Source organism: Camarhynchus parvulus, chromosome 4 (genome assembly GCF_901933205.1).
Source record: "Camarhynchus parvulus chromosome 4, STF_HiC, whole genome shotgun sequence".
Taxonomy (NCBI): domain Eukaryota; kingdom Metazoa; phylum Chordata; class Aves; order Passeriformes; family Thraupidae; genus Camarhynchus; species Camarhynchus parvulus.
In genome coordinates, this window is record NC_044574.1 from 19104547 (window position 1) to 19124546 (window position 20000).

Consider the following 20000-nt stretch of genomic DNA (forward strand, 5'->3'; position numbering starts at 1 on the left):
GTATATTAAAAATTATTTCTGCTTTTTTATTGAGCTGACTTTTCAAAGTAGACTATATTAGCTTCCTTAAAAATTTCAGTACATTTTGATTTTGAAAATGTTGAGGTATAATGTGATCATTTGTGCATATATATGTATATAAGTTGGGGGAAATTATTTTATGGTGAATGTTCTGTTTGTAATGCTGATGATGTTGAGAAGAGTTCTGAATGTAAGCAAGAAATGACAGAGCTACAATTTTTAAGGTACTGATGAATCTTCGAAACCCAAATTATGAAAATGGAGAGCAGCCTAGTTTCAGAAATCATCTGGGATTAATTCAGGTTCCCTTAAAAGTTAAAGATATTCCAGAATTGGTAAGTATATTTTTTTCTTATAAGAAGTTTCTCTGAGAGTTTTTTTTTTCTTTCTAATGAAAATTATTCTAACTAATAAAAATGAATATTAGTATAATCATAAATTTTTCCTTTTGAAAGTGAAAATCGATCTAAATATGTAGTTAAAATACACAGCATAAAGAAATTCTATGAAAAAAATGTTTTAAATGAAAAATAAAACATAACCAGTAAAATTTCTGCCAACAGAGAAGTTTTCATTTTATGCTACACAGGTTTAATTTGTGCCAAAAATACACTTCTGTACATGTTATTCACTTAATCATTTTTCTTCTGTACAAGAAACTTCAAACTTGTAGCACATCTCAATTCTGCAGATTCTGTACAGGATCAGTAGCCTGACAATGAGAAAGCTTCTGACTTTCTTCTCAATATAATTTTAAATCCCTTTATTGTCAGGTTGTAAATGAAAATAAATGTTTGAGGACTAGTGTCTTATATGGGAGAGTTTTTCTCAATGCTTCACTGATGAGGCTCTTGCAGATTATGTGCTAGTAGCAAAACCTTCCCCTGGGTTGGAAAAGAGATGGGAATTAGAGATCCTAAACCCAATCTTTCATTCACCACTTCACTACATCCAGGTGTAGCTCATACTTGACATGCAGACTGGGGCTTATATCTAAAACTAGAGTAAGAATTGATGTGAGATTCTGTTTCAAATGTATGCATTAGAAGAACTTAATGTGGTTCAGAAAATATTCACATTAAGCCTTTCAAAAGAAATCTCAAATGATTTAGAGAATTAAACATATTAATTACTTTGTTATGGTTCTGTTCCTTTTCAGAAAGAAGACTTTAGTGAACTAGGCTTAAATATAGGACAGCTAGGTATTGATGATTCAGCACAAGTGCCTCCTGGTAAGCTAATGCCATGCTCCACTCATTCAGACAGAACACTAATGAGTAGAATCCTTCGAAGTTATTTAAAAAAGTGTATTTTTTCCATAGTAAACTATAAATATTTGTTCTGTAACTATGATTGTAGGGATTTTCATAGTAAAATATAGCTAATAATAGAAAACATTGCATATATGAAGAGTCAGATTTGGAGAAGTTTTAAAGTCATCATCTTAAGTAGAGAATACATTAATTTTAACATGTTTGAACACTTCAGGATCTACCACATAGCCTGTTTCCAGAAATAAAAAAATTATCAGTAAATGTTAATCCAGCTAACAGATAGGTGTATTTTTTATACATATATATATACATATATGCATACAAACACTTAAAATAACTGTTGTCAAAATATTACAGGACATATCCATATATTAACATTCAGTAACTTAAAGAGCATAAAATCTCTGTTGGTTTTCCATATATGAATCTGTTGCTCTAGGAAGAGGCTTTAAAATGGTATTTCCACATAAAAATGGAAATCACTATAGTATCATGGGATTTTTCTTTTTAAATGGAAACTTGCCTACTTGAAAATCGTGTAGTATAGTGCTGCTTTGATATTTGTGTTTTTGAAACAGAAAATTAGTTTTTGAAAAAGAATTTTGACTCTGGTGCAGGTTAACTTGTAGTGATATTAGTAATAAATAGCAACTGAATGTAATTATGTGTGTTAAAAATATGAAATACATTATCAGCTGGGGTGTCTTTTTCATTTATTTTTTGCCATGCTTTTCTGTGTTTTTATTTTCTAGAGTTCTTTGAAAATGAACATGTACGTGTTGGGCAGAAAGGTATGGATCTGTTTTTATCTGTAATAAACTCTGAGTAGTTAAGAATGCATTTAGTAAATTTATATTTGCATGGACCTCTTAGAATTTTAAAAACTTAGACTAGGACAAAGCATTATCAGTAATACCATTGTAATTTAGATAGACAATCACTAATACTGTTATCATTTAGACAGGGACAGGGACAGAAATGCAAACATTTGCAGTCTACCAGTAGCTATCAGATAAAAATCTCCACAGGTATTTCAATAAAAACAAAGCAGGAAGCACATAGACATCTTTTTGGTGGCAACTTAACTTATTCCACTAATGAATTTCAGTTTAAAATCAAAATTCTGTGGAGTCCCTTCTCTGCACACAAATATCTCAATATTGTAATGTTATCTATGCCTTTGTGTCAGAATAGTCTTTTTAATAATCAGTTGCAATTGCAGGATATTGCAGTATTAGCAATTAGTATTAGTATTCCATATTAGCCACTATGGAATATTCACTTACTTGTCTCTTTATACTGCTTTTTCTGAAAAGTTCCAGGATTGTTTTTGTAGGTTAAGAAATAACCTACAAAAGGAAGGGGAAGTTAAAAGAAATAATTTAATAGTTTAAGTTTGCTTATAGAAGAAGCATACAAGGAATGGTTGAAATACACCAATGTTTACTCATTACTGTCTCTTCTGATCCCTGCTGAACATTAGCATCAAAGGAAAAAATTGGCAGGATACTGTCCCAAAAGTAGTGCTTCATCCTGATTTTTTTGTTGCAGTAGCAAAACAATGATCTTTCTTTCTTTCTTTCTTTCTTTCTTTCTTTCTTTCTTTCTTTCTTTCTTTCTTTCTTTCTTTCTTTCTTTCTTTCTTTCTTTTCTTTCTTTCTTTCTTTCTTTCTTTCTTTCTTTTCTTTCTTTCTTTCTTTCTTTCTTTCTTTCTTTCTTTCTTTCTTTCTTTCTTTCTTTCTTTCTTTCTTTCTTTCTTTCTTTCTTTCTTTCTTTCTTTCTTTCTTTCTTTCTTTCTTTCTTTCTTTCTTTCTTTCTTTCTTTCTTTCTTTCTTTTTTTCTTTCTTTCTTTCTTTCTTTCTTTCTTTCTTTCTTTCTTTCTTTCTTTCTTTCTCTCTTTCTCTCTTTCTCTCTTTCTTTCTTTCTTTCTCTCTTTCTCTCTTTCTCTCTTTCTCTCTTTCTCTCTTTTGTTGTAATCTTTCTAATTTTGTCAATTCTAATCTTGTCAATTTTCTAATCCAAGAGCAACTCATTAGGTACTGTCCACCTCTCTGTTCTTTTCCCATTCTTCCAAATAAACTATATTTTCTGGACTTCTTGAGCCATTCATTCAACTCCACATTGTCATTCATATTTGTCATGTATATATATATATATATGTGTATATATATATATATATATATATATATATATGTATATATTCGTCATATTGTCTATACTGAGAGGCTCTATTCTAGAGAATACCTTAGCTTGACCAAAAACTGAAATCCCTTTTAATTCAGTGGGAGTCCTGCTGCATGCTCTAACAGGTGTTAGTTATGACTTTGTTTGCCACTGAGGTGTTGATTTTGCTTTTATATTAGATCTGCTGCCAAGTCTGAGGATTTTATTTTATCGTGTTTAGTAAAGCCCATCTTGTATATACCAAAACTACTTCTTAATATTTTCTATGTCAGTAAGAAAAATAAGGTAAATACTCATGGATGCCCAGATGAATCACAATATTTCTGAAGTTCTGTGGGGAATGTAGGAATGGGGTTTTTTTGCCCTCTTCATGCAGGAACAAAGGATCACAGAAATGTCTGTGTTAGAGCTCTGCAAGTTAAACAAATATTTGGCAAGCTGGTCTATTCAGTATTTAAGCAAAAAGGGAAGGAAAGAAAAATCAATTAGATAGATATTTAATTCCAAACCTCATCCTTCTAAGTCATAGCAGAGCAGATACTGTGAATATCAAATTCAATGAGATACAGAAAAGTGAGCTGTTTCATAGACACTTCAGAAAAATTAGAGGAAGTGGATTTGGAAACTTCGGAGTAGCAGTCGAACACCGATGTAATGTCTAGATAATAACACAGAAATTTCTCCCAACTCTCTCTTTTGTGAAAGACATTTTGGGTATCAGGGTACAGTTAATCACACACGCTTGGTGAGGTACACTTTTACCAGATTACAATAGCTGAAGATGTTTTTCTTTCAAGTTTATAGATTGAAGTAGGGAACGAGATAATCTGTTCTATGGTATATACAGTACTGTATTCAGCATGAGGCCCTTGTGACAGAGTAGCCTGAAGCTTCACAACTGTGACCCAAATAAGCAGACCTGTCAGCAGTAGAGTATTTGTTTTATGTCAATATGAAGGCAAACCAATATCTTTTTATGTCTTTATCCTCTAGAGTAAATACATCAATAATGAGAGAACATGACAGTACACTCTGGAATGGAAAATTTCTGCCCCACAGTTATCTGTGAAGATACTCATATAGTTAACATGGAAGACACAAAAAAAGCCAGAATGAGTGACAATCTCCTGTTTGAACTGAGATACCACTCATAGTTAAGCCAGGAGTATTTTGTGGCTATAAATGGCTGCTTGTTCTGCATGATGCCAGCTTAGTAGCTGCAACTAGCCTTGATATAGTCATGTGTACATAGTAAGTGCTATTTTATGACAAAAATTTAGTATAGCCTTGCTGATTAATACTAATTGCCTTGTTTCCCAAGGAATTACTTAAAAATTGCAATGTGGAAATGAGATCTTTTCCGTATTTGCCTATTAGCTAATGCTTACAGCATGTTAAGCCAGTTTTTGAAGTTAAAAATTGAGGTATTTGATGGAAGTCTTACACTACATCAACTCTTTACCTGTTTTGTTTCTTACAGTGTTAGCAGAGCAAGATAGTGCTGCAGCTCAGCAGTATGTTCGTCAGGGATGTCCAACAGCACTCCGAGCTGATCTGTGGGCACTCATTCTTAACATTTCCAATCAGCCAGAGGTAAGTAGTGAAGGGAGAGTAAACTGTGAAGACTAGGTGAGAACACAAAAGTGCAAGCAGATATCTTCTAGTGATGTTTTTTCCAAAATAGAAATGCTCTACTGAATTGTCACAGAAACTGATAAACATTTTGTGATTTAAAAAGCTCTGTGCTCTGAAGTCTTTGCCCCTCTTCCTAATTTTTAATAGATATGTGAGCAAAATACTGTAGAACAAATTATTCAATTGATCTGACTGACTCCTGAGATTTTCCTATATGATGCTGATTTTTTTAGAAGGGACAAGAAAAAATACCTGGGAAGAAGATTGAACTGCTCATATCTTTGCTTAGTTTTATAAAAAGCTTTTTCATGGTTGTTTGACCCTGTCATCATATGCACTTACATATCTTATAAGTTGCTTTATTTATTGTGGCATATACTCTGCATAGGTACGATCAAAAAGACTTAGAGAGGAGCTAGTAAGATGTGGGTTGTTTCTATGTTCCCTTGTACTGCAACAATTTTTCTTTGTACCTTATATTTGATGCAAGTCCTCAACAATGAAATTTTTCTAGTATCTGAAGCCATGCCATAGTTATTATGTTTAATATACCTTAAAAAGTTAAATCCCTCTTTAAGGTCTTTGCGTAACTGGGGAAACTGTGACGTGAGGCTTTTATATGTACATAATAATTTACCTTGTGATAATTTTTTACACACTTTGCAAATGATACTTGTCAGCTGTAGATGAAAAAGAAACTATTTTAAACACATACCTTATTCTGAGATTGAGTGCAGTAGAAGTTTTCATTTAAGAGACATTCTGCCAGATCCAGAGCCTTGAGACTGAACTGAGTAGATTGTGTGCAAGGAATTAGTGGTGAGACAGTACTTTGTGAGGATGCTGAAGGAAGTCTAGAAAGATGAGGGTGAGTGGCTAGAAAGTGGTAATGATAACATTGAGACAAAGTGGTAAGGGCAGATAAAGTGATGCAGACTGGGAAATTAGTCTACTCCTTTGAGATAGTTGAAATAAAGGATTGAAAAACAGTGAAATACAAAATGGACCCTCAGTCCTCATAGAAAACAGAGGTTGTTAAGTTGGAACAAGATACACTATGTTGAAGAAAACAATTTAAGCTGTGAGGTAAAGTGCATGTAAATGTTTTTCTTCATGCAAAACTGAAACTGTTCTCCTAATGTAACAGCTGTCAATCTTCTGTATTCTTTTCCAAGACTATTTTTGCATAGAATTTTTTATCCTGGCTTCTAAGTTAAAGTTGTTTTATGAACTTTGAGTACATTCATTTAAAAGATCAATTCTCTGAATGAGTCCTAGCAAGCTGTCCATGGATCAGATAGAACAGCACGTGGATTACCACAGCTGTGTTATAAGTTGAATAGCCATGGTTCAGTTTAAGCATTGCATTAACTAATGTTTCTTACACAGGAGTAAGCTGTGACTACTGCCAAGAGATGTTCTTTTTGCATAGAATGAATACATGGCTTTCTTTTTTGTGAAGTATAGCAAAGCAGTGTCCATATACATGTAGCTGCTTTATGATCTGCTGAATTTCATATAGGCTTTATGGATTTATCTAATACTTCTTTTCTTGTGAATAGTTCCTCTGCTGGAGCTGAGTTGTCTGCAGACATTCCTTGCTGTAATATTTCTGATTTGCAATTTAGGTTCTATTACATTTATAGCTGTATGAATCTAAATCACATGAAATGTGAATTTCCTTTCTTTGATGTGAAACATTATGAGGGTTTGGTATGGGCAGCACTGTGTGTGCTAGCATCCAATATTGTTGTTTGGACAATTTTATTCAGTAAAGCTCAGCCTCTGTATAAAGCTAATACACAGCCAAGCAAGGAATGATACTAACAATCTAGCATTGTAATAATAAAAATGATAAACTGTGAGCTCTGTATGCAGGACTATTTAGAAATGTATAAACACATTGCCTGACAATGAATTGTTTCTCAGTTTTCATTTGTAATGGTACACTTTGGAGAAGCTGTGTTAAAAGAACCTTTTTAGGATTGCAAAGACAAACATTTGAAGGTGAACGGTGTCACAGTTAATGTTGTCTGTGTAAACAGTCCAATTTGCTGTATATATATTTTAATCATATGATCTTGAATCAGAGAATCACAGTTATTTCCTGTGGGATGTGTGTCTCATTGCACGAAATGGATGGCACACACTTACTGAGAATCTGTTTAATTTTTTTTCCTTCTATTCATAGTGTTACAGAATTGTTTAGTCTCTGCATGCTGCTGAAACAGTGCTTAGGAAAGAAGTTTGTTCATTATCTGATAGGCTTTTTCTTCCCCCTTTTTTGAATTAATAGGTGGAAAATCTTAATGCTGAAAATTCCGGCATGGAAAAATCAGTAGTGCTTTACTTTGCTATAGGTATTACTGAATGTAGTTTCCAAAGTTTAAAAACTTAATAAATAGGTGAGGTAGTAAGTAAAAGTGTTTAGTAAAACTCATCTTGTATATAGCAAAACTACTTCTAAATGTTTTCTATGTCAGCAAAAAAAATTAGGTAAATACTCGTGGACGCCAAGATAAATCACAGTATTTCTGCAGTTCTGTGGGGAATGTAGGAATGTCATAATGGGACATTATGTATCTCTGCCTTATCAGAAGGTTTTTGAGATTAGGATCAGTAGCCAAAGTCCCCACTGTACCATTCAAACAGCAGAAAACCCAGTTACAGTAACAGACTGTCATAATCTTTGGCTGCAGAAGGATGTACTTTACAAGTAGATTTCACAGATCTCTGGCAAAAGGAGAGTAAGCTTTGGACCTTCTTCAAGAATTCACAGGGAGGGTCTTCCTTTAACTCTTCTGTCTGTTTTCTCTTTATGTAATCTGATTAGGTATTTGTTTTGTCCTGGGTAGATTGAGAGGCAAGTGCAATCACATGGCAAGGGTGACTAAAAATGGGTCATGACCTGCCAGTAGTTCATCAGTGAGTGTAGCTCTAGTGCCAGGGATTTCGTGACAGGACACAGGTGGACTGTGCTGACCCAGAGGTTGCTGAGTAATCCCAACCTTTATTTCAGAAAAAGTGAATGTCCAGATACTGCTTAAAGTAGCTTTGCTGGGTTCTGCTGAAAGATACTGCTCTCTCTTGCCCGTGAGCTCCTTTCAGAGCTCCCTTATGCTCTCAAGTGGATACAATGTGAATGTTTTGGGATGTGGCTCTGTAAGGTCAAGAAGGCTGCTCACTGCAATCCTGAAATGTACTTAATTTCAGTTTGGAAAGATAAGTATATTTGGAGGTATGGTATTTTTATACCACCTATAATTTTCAGAAAAGCTGCAGTCTATATAAAAATGCAACATGTTTTTGAGAGAGAAAAATTTTACAAATCAATGTTACATGAAAATTCGGCAGACAAAGAAGAAATGTTGAATCAGATGAAAATGGTAAGATTTTTGTTTTATAACTGAAAATTTTTAAAATAACATAAGAAATGTAACACATTTTTGGACACAAACCATGGTAGATGCTTCATAAACATGCAGTGCTTTTTTCGGTTGAACGCATCCTTCTTTTTTTTTAATTGCTTTTTTTTAATTTTTAATTTTTTTTAATTAAAAAAATTAATTTTTTTACTTTAAATATAAATTCAGGTCATGTCTCAGACAGATGATGGTAATATTCTTAATTTTAGGACATCTTGTATTATGAACAGCTTAAGTCAAATGTGATTCAACACAACCTTTTAGTGGACAGCCTGATTTACAAAGTAAGTAATTCACTAAACAGTGAGTAATTTATGTGCTTATCACACTTGTATCTTGTTGTTGGTTTTTTTAACAAAGAAAATACTAGATGGTTTGGTTTTGAGAAGTGTAAAAATCATTAGTGTGAACTTATTATTATGAACTTATTCCTTGTGCCAGTGTTGTCTCTTGTGTAAGACATTTGAGTTAACTGTTAAGTCATAAAGGAATATCGTCATTTGAATGAGTAACTGGGTTTGTGAGAAAGAACCTACAGGGTATGACTACTTCCATTTCAAGTTTCAACTCTGAATACTTAATCATCAAGTTAATACAGCATTTTTTAATTTTAAAATGTGGAGTCTAAGCTTAGCTATAGTTCTTTGAATGAAAGTGAAACAGTGTCTTCTATCACCATGTTAAGTTTAGCCTCCATGGGAGTCTGAAGAAAGGTCTTTTAGCTTCAAAGTCTTGTATTTTTTTATTACAGGATGTAAAGCTGACAGCAAGCAACGATGACTACTATTTTGTATTTGAGGATTATTTATATCAGGTATGTAACTATTTTTTGGTTAGAAAACCTAGGAGGTATATTTCTGTGGGATTGTATCATCCTTGGAGAGAGAACTGCCTTTGTAAGGCAGAGTACAGTGGGGCAGATACATCTGTTCACTGTGTATACTTTCTCTTCTGCATAGCAATCTTGGACATTTAAACAGATTAAGCCGGGGAAGCTTCTACAACTCCTGCTATGAAGGGCCATACACAATGTCTTTCCAGTGCACTAAGCTGGAAAATACAAAGTCAGCCATATTTTTCCCCTTTCCAGCTTTGCAGTAAATAACCCCCAACAATTAAAAGTTGTTGTGTATACAGAAAAACTAAGTCATGAGAAGTATATTCAGGGTTCCATTTAAAATATCCTCTTGCTTTATGGTGACCTATTGCAATAAGCATATTGACATATTTTTAAATTAAAGACATTGATTCTAAATAAGGTAGTGACAGGTACGGTTACTTGTAGGATTGCTCCCATCACTAAAGTGTTTCTAGGAATCAAGAATCCAGCTAATTTATAAAGAATTATCTTTGTTGGTGCCTATCGGGTGCCCATAATTAGAAGGAGATTACATCTATGTATTTCCTAATGTGTAGTTGATTGCACTGTCAACATAACTGTCATGCAGCAAACTTAACATTTCTGCAGTGCTTTTGATTTCGTTAGTCATATCTGTTATGTTAGGCTTGCTTAATTTTTTGTTTAGAGCTATGTGAAATGAAATAATTTCTTCTTTGATGGGAATACATAAAACTGCTAGTAATTTAACTAGGCAAGATACTGTCCTTAATGCTGCTTAATCCATATAGATATAAAAATATGCAGTATTGTTTAAGCATACTATTTTTTCAAGCACATCTGCTTATAATTCAGCATTTAAACATTAGTAGTTAAAACTATAACCTCATGAAATTATGACATTTTCATTTTAAAATAGACACAATATCAAGATCTGTATCTGCACTTGTTTCAGAATTAAAATTTCCTCTCAACCCTCATCACCTACCCAGGTGCTTACTTCAGAATAGGTATGAGGCCCTGAATCAAGGGGGTTGGCCAGATGACATAGAAGAAAATGAGCTGCCCAGTGAGCCTCCCAGTTATGCTTCATCTGTCAGATGAATCACCACAACTGACATCAAAAGAAAATCAGGGTGGTCATTGTAGGTGCCTCCCTTCTGAGGGAGCAGAGGGCCCCATATATCGACCACACCCATCCCGCAGGGAGGTCTGTTGCCTCCCTGGGGCCTGGCTACAGGATTTTACTTGGAGACTCCCTGGTCTGGTTCAGCCCTCTGATTATTACCCACTGCTGATACTCCAGGCTGGCAGTGATGAGATTGAAAAGAGGAGCATCAGGGCAATTAAAAGGGACTTTAGGGCACTGGGTCAAGTGGTTGATGGGGCAGGAGTGCAGGTAGTGTTCTTCTCAGTCCCTTTGGTGGCAGAGAAAAACGATGAAAGGAATAGGAGAGCCCACATTATCAACAAGTGGCTCAAGGGTTGGTGTCATTGGCAGAATTTTGGGTTCTTTGATCATGGGGCAACTTTTTTGGCACCTGGCCTGCTGGAACTGGATGGGCCCCATCTCTCTGTTAAGGGCAGAAGGATTTTAGCTCATGAATTGGTGGAACTCATTGAGAGTGCTTTAAACTAGGTTTGAAGGGGGAAGGGGATGCAGCTGGGCTCTCTGGAAGCAGGCCCAAGGGTGGTAAGCCTGAGATAGGAGTGAAATCAGTAGCCCAGCTGAGGTGCACGTACACTAAAGCACACAGCATGGGTAACAAATAGGAAGATCTAGAAGCCATGGTACAGCAGCAAAGCTATGATGTAGTCACCAGCATGGAAACGTGGTGGGACGAGTCACATAACTGGAGTACTGCACTGGATGGTTATGAGCTCTTCAGAAGAGACAGGAAAGGGAGAAGAGGTGGAGAGGTGGTCCTTTATATTAGGGAGGCTTTTGACACCATGGGTATTGAAACTAATGATGATGAAGTTGAGTCCCTATGGGGGAGAATTAAGGGGAGGGCCAACAAGGCTGACATCCTACTGGGAGTCTGTTATCATCCAACCAACCAGGAGGAAGAGGTGGACACCTTATTCTATAAGCAGCAGCTATAAGGAGAGTGTTTCAGGATCACCAGCCCTTGTTCTTGTAGGTGACTTTAACCTACCAGACATCTGCTGGGAACTTAATACAGCAGAAAAGAGGCAGTCCAGGAAATGTTTAGAGTGTGTGGAGAACATTTATGGGACCAGATGGGATCTACCCCAGGGTAATGAGGGAGATGGCAGACAAGCTTGCAAAGCCACTCTCCATCATTTACCAACAGTCCTGGCTGATTGGTGAAGGTCTAAATGGCTGGAAGCTGGCTAACATGACGCCCATTCACAAAAAGGGTGGGAAGGAGGATCCTGATAATTGTAGGCCAGTTAGCCTGACCTCTCTACCAGGTATGGTTATGGAACAGTTTATACTGAGTGTCATCACACAGCACTTACAGGATGGCCAGGATATCAGACCCAGCCAGCACGGGTTTTGGAGAGGTAGGTCGAGTTTGACCAACCTGATGTCCTTTTATGACCTGGTGACCCACGTGGTGGATGCAGGAAAGGCTGTGGATGTTGTTTATTTGGACTTCAGCAAGGCCTTTGATGCTGTCTCCCACAGCACACTCCTGGAAAAGCTGGCAGCCCATGGCTTGGACAGGAGCACTCTGTGCTGGGCTAGGAACTGGCTGGATGGCCGGGCCCAGAAAGTGGTGTTGAACAGTGCTGCATCCAGCTGGCAGCCAATCACCAGTGGTGTCCCTCAGGGGTCTGTGCTGGGGCCAGTTCTGTTCAATGTCTTTATTGATGACATGGATGAGGGGATTGAGTCTTTCATCAGTAAATCTGCAGATGACTGGGAGTGTGTGTCGATGTGTTGGAGGGTAGGAGGGCTCTGCAGAGAGACTTGGAATGGTTGGATGGATGAGCAGAATCAATAAGATGACTGGATGTGGCACTTGGTGCCATGGTTTAGTTGAGGTGTTAGGGCTGGGTTGGACTCTATGATCTTGAAGGTCTTTTCCAACCTAGTTATTCTGTGATTTTGTGAAATTTGCAAACTGTCTGAATAATGTCAACTCAAACATTGATAATTGTTCACTAAATATTTACATGTAAGAATTTTTCTTGATTTAATGGTCAAAGATGATCTTCATTATTGTTAATACTGTGTCTTCATCTTGGGATGTGAAAATCTGATTCCTATTTCTTTTTCATTCGTTATGTAGACTACTGTGGCATTATTTAGTCATTAACTGACACTTGCAGTAGACAGGGGGTTATAAACTATGCAGAACTTTGAACTAGTATATGATATAATTTTTTGTTTTAAGACAATCAGAAATAGATTTTGCTCATCATTCTCAATATATAACCCAGTTGAATGTTTTCCTTTTTTTTTATCTCTACTGACTAAAAGAGTAGCTGCAGAATGAAAATCATTAAAAAGACTAAACTATCTTTAGTAGTTTGAAGAAGATTCACCAAAAATCTCTGAAAAATTATATGGCTAGTTTACTGCAGGGCTTTGAAGCAGAAAATATCTCAAACTTCTAATTATTTGTTGCTCTAGTTTTGATTGCTATTTTGTGGTATTCCTCAGATGCTGTTCTAGAAAAAAGTTATCAATTTTCCTTGATAATTTCCTCTTCCAACCTAATTTGCAAATGCTTTACTGCCAAATTATTTTGTTCTATAGCCACTGGAAAAATTTTGTAGTATGAGTCACTGTGATATGGGATATTATTTATTGTTTAATATGATAAATGGAATTAAATATTGGCTAAATAAGATAGATAATGAAAATGTTAGTTTAAACCAGATACATTAATTCTGGGTTTGCTCTGGGTTTATGGCTTTTTTTCATGACTAGTTACTGCCTCTTAAGTTTTCCAAGTCATTGAGTAGAGTGTGTCCTTTGTGTGTTGTGGAACAGATGAAATGTCCATCAAAATGAGAAAATCTGGGCTTAAAATAATGATGAGGATATTTTGTTGCATTATTGGTACCTCTTCAGTATCATACAACTGTTTTCAGGAAAAACACTGTGAAATGACATAATTTAATTCTTTTAATATCTTTGCTTTCTTTTTCCCAAAGTTTACTTATTTTTATTACTTCTTCATAACTATTGAAATAAAATACAGGTACTTTTAATAAAGTAATTTCTTTTTGATAAAAGCTTTGACTTCGGATTTTTTTTTCTTTCCCTCAATGATTTTAATTCAGTGGTTTTCTTTTCAGTTGGATTATGAATATCCAATATTTTGGTTAAAATTTCTGTATTTGAAAAGGGCCATTGTTTTCTTTAGCACTGTCATTTTGTTAATGAGGAAAATAACACATGGATTAGTAGATTTGTAAATTCTTTATTTCAGACCAGAAGTTCAATTTGAATAGTTTAGTCTTATGTCCTGCAGAATGAATACGTGCAAATAACCTTGCCTAGAGTTTTTTGGGTATAGTCATAACTTAGATTTGAGCTAGAGTCTATCACTTATAAAGATGCAGAGTCTTCATTTAAAGACTTCCAGATACTGGTACTGGACAATGTATTCCTAAAAAAGAGGGCCTCAAATGAAGGTTACATTCTTTCCCCTGTGAGAAAACATAGTTTATGTCCTGTTCAGATTAGTTTCTCTTTTGTTCACCTCAGTTAACATACACATAGAATTACATTTGCCTGTGCATTGTTATTGTCAGTGATATTTTGGCAGCTATTAACATGATTGTGTATTGCAGAAAAATAATATTTAGCTTAAACTGTTTGAGATAAAGAAGGTATTATTCATTTTTAAAAGATGTTTGTATTTGAGAAATAGTTTTGAGGTTCAAAAAAGAAAGAAGTCTCAAAATATAACCTTCTTTCCATAAAAAAAATCAGTAATAGTCAGGTGTGTCATTTTGCTTGTTTCCTTTTGACAAATGCTGATATGTGGAAGATATTTGCACCAATTAGTGGAAGGGAAAATTAATTCATTTTTATTCACAATAAATTATGTACTGAAACATTTCCTCCTTTTACACCTTGACTACAGTTAAAATAAACTCTTAAAATCTTCAAGAGCAGTGTCCTGGGTTCAGCTAGGGTAGAGTTTATTTCTTCTCAGTAGCTGTTACAGTGCTGTGTTTTGGATTGGGAATGAGAATGGTGTTGATAACACACTGATATTTTGGGTATTGCTAAGTTGTGTTTATCCTAAGGACTTTTTCCTTGTCTCATGCTCTGCCAGTGAGGAGGTACACAAAAGAAACTGGAAGGGATCATAGCCAGGAGTGATGAAAGAGTATTCCACATCACAGAATGTCATGCCCAGTATAGAAACTGGGGGGAGTAACCCAGAATTGGGTGGGCAATCTGGGTTTGGGAAGGGTCTGGCATTAGTCTTTTATGATCATTATTTTTATCATTTGCCATTATTCTCTTTCTAAACTGTTCTTATCTCAGCCTACAAGTTTTACTTTGATTTTCCTCCCCATTCCACCGGGATGGAGAGAGAGAGGGAGGGAGTTGAGTGAGTGTGTCAGTGATGCTTGGTTTCCAGCTGGGCTTAAACCCCAACAGAGAGGGATTCAGGTGTACAAAAGTCAGCAGTGAGTCGAAGTCTGCCTTACGTCTGCCCTCTTGTGGGACATTCTTCATAGTGCAGCCTTTCAGTGCGTGAAAACATGAAGATTTTTAAGTACAGTACTAATTACTACCATTTTTACAACTCCAGATAGGATGAGATGCTTTATTGTGTTTTTTTTTCTATGAATGCTTTTACTGCTTAATTTTATACTCAGTTGCTGTGGATACAGTTTTTTTCATTTATGTAAACAATAAAACCCAGATATACTTTAGAGTATACAGTGTGCATTTCTGATCTTTAGGATACAAGGTGGAGCATTATGATCTGTTTTTTAGAAGAGCTGAATTGCATGCAAACATTTTGTAAACGTCCTGGGAATGAAAGCAAATGTAAGTTCTTCACTTACTAGAACATCCCCAGGTCATAGTAACTGAGTTGAAAAACAGTCTAAAAGCTGTAAAAGCAGCCAGGTACACATACAGTCACTAATGTTGTAGCAGAAGGGGATGAACACCTGCTAAGGGGGAAGGAGGAGGGTTGAAGAATGTGGATATAAAACTGATAACAAATGAATGTGAATGTAAAATTATAGCAAGTTCAAAGTGAGCCTGGAAATTTGAGGAGGAAAACAAACTAAGGTGGTGAAGAGCTTTCAACCTTATTGGCTCTCTTAAATAGCATGTAATAGGTGCTAATTGAGACATTAAATTTGTTTGACATTGCTTTGATCTGGCTAATCAGCTGACTTTCTTTTCTGCAGGTGCTGCTGTGTTTTTCCCGAGATACATCTGTACTGGAGCACTTTACTTACAGTAGTGCTACCCCACCCAAGTCATACATACAAGGTAAAAACAGTTGTTTTTAAAAAGATCGTGTAGATTTTTGTTGGCTGATGCACTAATGCAGTATGTGAATTTGCTTTGTGTTCATTACACCTAGTACACTACCCTTTAAAGAATGTTAATAAAAATGTATCCAGCTGACTTCTGCATAGATTCTATTATGACAGTTTAGAAGCTGATTGCAGATTGCACTGTTATTCTTTTACTCCAGTTTCCTGTATATAGTTCTGCAGTGTTTTACCAGGAGAAATGAAACACAACTATGACAATATGGTAAAATCATGACAATGCCTGTCTTCATTAGAGCTAGACATTTAAATAGACAATATTGTCCTCTGCAACTCCAATAAATTCAGCAACTGGAAGTTGTTATAAAATGTTGTCTTTGCAAAGCAGTGAGTTTTGCAAATATTTGTAGACAGGAGCAGAACATGTTGCTAAAGAACTGTGGGCTCTGTTCAATAGTGTGGGAAAGTAGAGCATTACCAAGCATATTTAGCACTGATTTTTTTAAAAAAGCATGGTATCTTCCAGAGTGTAAGCTTATTTTTGGATGTTCTTTGACTTGAGGTCTCATTATTTTTCTTAACAATCTTTAGATTTCTTGTTTCAGTCCACTTGCCTTCTCTGCCAGCTTCTCATGCCATTCTTCTGGATGTTTCCATGCGTCTTAGAACCTCACCTGCCTTGATTTTACCTAGAGGTTCCTAATTTTGCCTTCCTTCTTGAGTCATTCAGTAATCCAATCACATTTTTTCCTATACACCTTCATCTTCTACATCCCCATTGATTTCCTTGTTCCTGGTGCCTGTGTATTTAGCCAAAGTACTTTTTTTGCACCGGACCTCTGCTGAGAGTTTTCATCTTGCTGCCTCTTAAGTTGCTATAAGTAATGTTTGTTTTCCAATCTTTTAATTTCTTTTTTACTGCTTTTTTTACTGTCTTCCACTGAATGATGGAGTTTTCTTTACCAACTCCCTGAAATAAACAAAGGGCTCACCTGAGAGCAAAATAGCAGTGAGATCCCAGGTCTCACTTCAGACACAGAACTGTGGCAGCCCAGAAACACAGCAATGGAGAACATCCTGCATATTCCTAGACAAATCCTGGGGAATGATGTTGCTGATACCTAAATCTGTGCAGTGCAAATCCTAAAGGCTTGTATGTCCTATTTTTAGCTGATTTTCCAAGAGATGTACTTTATGCTAAAAATACTCATCTTCCCAGATTATAATTCTTGGCTGCACAACAAGCAAACTGTTGAAAGGAAAAGGAGAAAATAATTTTTAGTTTAATGAAACAACTCATTTGTATAATTGGAAAATACTGGATTTTGTTTTCATGGGGTAGTAGGCAGGAATTTTGCAAGTTAATTTTTATTTCATTTTAGTCAGTTTATGCTATAGGAAAATATCAAGGTCCAGATTCCATTGAACCTGACAAAAGTTCCATGTGCTAAAGAGTACACAGAATATTCTATACAGAATATTCTATAAATTTTCATGTAATTAATTACATTTTTAGTTGAATGTTCTCATTTTAGAACTAAAATAATTGCAAGTTTTAATTAGTTGTAATTATGTTTAATAAAATGTTTATATTTCTAAATAAATGGTTAAATTTTATTAATGGATTTTGGATTATTAATTTCTATAGTTAAAATAAAGTTTAATAATATAATGTGTTAATTTTGCAGGGAAGTTAAAAAAGTTATATGATCAGTGATTTTCTTCACTTAATTCTTTTGTATCCAGCGGATTACTTAAATATTTGTTTGTTACATCAGAACATCCATCTTCCTCTGTTGCAGACCTAATGATGCCTTAAATATTTTTTATCTGTGGTTGTATCTGTTTGAAGACCTTTCCTGTCCCTAGGTCAGTCTGCCCTTATTCCCTCCTAGAGCTTCACTGTCTTCCAGGTCTGCAGCAAACACCTTTGGAGCTCCTAAGACACACCCAGATAGAATCTCAATGGAACAGCATTGCTGAAATTTTCCTCTTCTTTTTTGTTTGTCATTTTTCTTTATTGGTGCTGCATTTCAGTTCTGTATCTGACATTGTACCTGTCCCATTGCATTGCTTGCCACACTTTAGACAATGACAGATGGTCAATAATGTAATTAGTTATGATTTTTGTAATTGTAACTTAAAATCTACTTTTTAATTTAAATTGTTTAAATCTTTATACATTTTTACAGCTTAATGACATTTTCTTTGTGATTTGATGCTTCACAGGAAAACTCGGAATGGAAGAATATGCTGTTTTCTATCCTCCAAATGGTATGAATTATACTATTGCCTCCTCTAGTGGTAGTTTGGAAGGATTTTTTTTTCCTCAAATACACGATATTTTCTTTTTCTATTACAAGTTATGTTTGGCTATTACTCTGTGAAATTCATTAAAGGAGTAAGCTGGATGGCAGCTACTCCAAACCCACATTCAGCCTGGTGTTAGTGATCACAAACAGAGTTTGTGTTCATGTGTGGGGAGGAGAAGGAAAACAACTTGTGATACAGCAGCTTGTATTCAGTCTTGTATCAGCACTTAGAGGATTTGAATGATAAATGCTGAAACTGGCTGACCTCCCAGCTTTTCAGTACTTAACAAACCACACCCTAAAGTCTTCTCCTTTCAAAATGTGTGTTGACAAAACAGATCTATGTAATTTTAATATCATTGCTGTTGTTATAACTTCAGTTATTAAAGTTGTTTTCTTCAGCTCTTACCTTGACCATTTCAATCCCTTATTGAATCCTTTCCCTCCATTTGTATTTCAAGCTCTTTCCTCTTGCTTTCAAGGCCTTACGTCACCAATCTTAAATCTGTGTCTCTGGCCTTGTCTTTTATGTCTTCTGTATTTCAGTGTAGTCAGTTGCAGCGCGTTCTTTTGTTTCACTTTTTTCTGTGTTTGCCTCTGCAATTCCTGCAGCTTTGTAGCCATGAAGCATTGTTCTTATGATCTTTGCCAAAGCAGCCACCTCTTAGCAGTCTTATATAAAATCTAGTGAATGGGAGCTAAGATCAGCTGGGAAGGAGGAGCAAGCTCTGTCATGCTACAACTGCCAAGTACCGTGAATGTTCTATCTGAGTACTACATGAATTACTAGAGGTCTTGGCCTCCCTTTTTTCCTATTCCATTCTTGTCAGTGCATGACATTTATGGGTTGTCATTTATCTGAATTTAGGTTCTGATATCAGCAAAGCCTCTGTGTATCAACTTCATGGAAACTGAGCTTTACTTGACTGTCTAGGAATTATAGCTTGTGTTTAAGCATGTCATTGGTTGTACTGACATAGGTGATACTGTACTTAGGTATGTACAAGATGGAGATCTGTGCAGGTGCAATAACAAGGAAATACTTTATTCCTGATGTAGGCAGAATACAATTTGATAATGCGAGGAGGAATAATATTGTTTGCATGCATAAAGAGGATTATTAAAGAACAAAAAAAAAGAAATATTTTTGTTTTGCAGGTGTAATTCCTTTTCATGGCTTTTCTATGTATGGTAAGTGTGACTCTCATAAGCTAAAACCTCAGGATTGCTTTTCCTCATGTTGAAGTTTAAAGCTGTATATACTTTTCTGCTACTTTTAAACTTGTGTACGTGCTTTTATCGTTTTTTGTGTATGCAGATTGTTGAATATAATTTTTAAAATTTCGGGCTGTTTTATTTACTCGTATTACAGCTTGCTGCCATGTGAGAATTCCTTCTTTGAGAGCTAATAGCTGAGCTAAGCTACACATCTTAATGTGTATGAATAGAGGAATAAAGTTTACCAACAAAGTGCTCTTTCCTTGTGTTTCACTTCTGGGTAGACCAAGTTACCTATGAAAAAAGTTCTTAAAAACATAAATAATCTGAAAGGCCTGTTGCTCTCTACATTTACCTACAAGAGGTGTTAAAAGACCATGACATAAAATAATGCTTGCTAATATACTGCATAGAGGAAAGCACAAATATCAACAAGATTTTTAGGAAAAAAAGCAGAAAAATCTGGGGTTACAGACATATTGCAGCTATTGCAGATGTGAGATTAGATGTTTTGGCTTTTCAGTTTTTTCTTTTGGTTTATCAAAGATGTTCGTTGCATCACAGAGCAAGCAGATTTTCAGATTATACTTAAAATGCTATGTTTTGCTAATCATGAAGTTTAATGATCAGACACAAT

At 35.4% G+C, this 20000-nt stretch overlaps 1 protein-coding gene across 1 annotated transcript in view; it reads left to right on the forward strand.

The window, feature by feature from the left end:
• Positions 1–20000, forward strand: part of TBC1D19 (TBC1 domain family member 19) — a 49020-nt gene that overhangs the window by 22236 nt on the left and 6784 nt on the right. The window contains exons 8-16 of the mRNA XM_030947587.1: positions 246–356; positions 1181–1253; positions 2048–2086; positions 4960–5072; positions 8749–8823; positions 9291–9353; positions 15744–15828; positions 18063–18107; positions 19304–19336. Of these exons, the coding sequence (XP_030803447.1) occupies positions 246–356; positions 1181–1253; positions 2048–2086; positions 4960–5072; positions 8749–8823; positions 9291–9353; positions 15744–15828; positions 18063–18107; positions 19304–19336 (637 nt within the window). The remainder of the gene's footprint in view (positions 1–245; positions 357–1180; positions 1254–2047; positions 2087–4959; positions 5073–8748; positions 8824–9290; positions 9354–15743; positions 15829–18062; positions 18108–19303; positions 19337–20000) is intronic.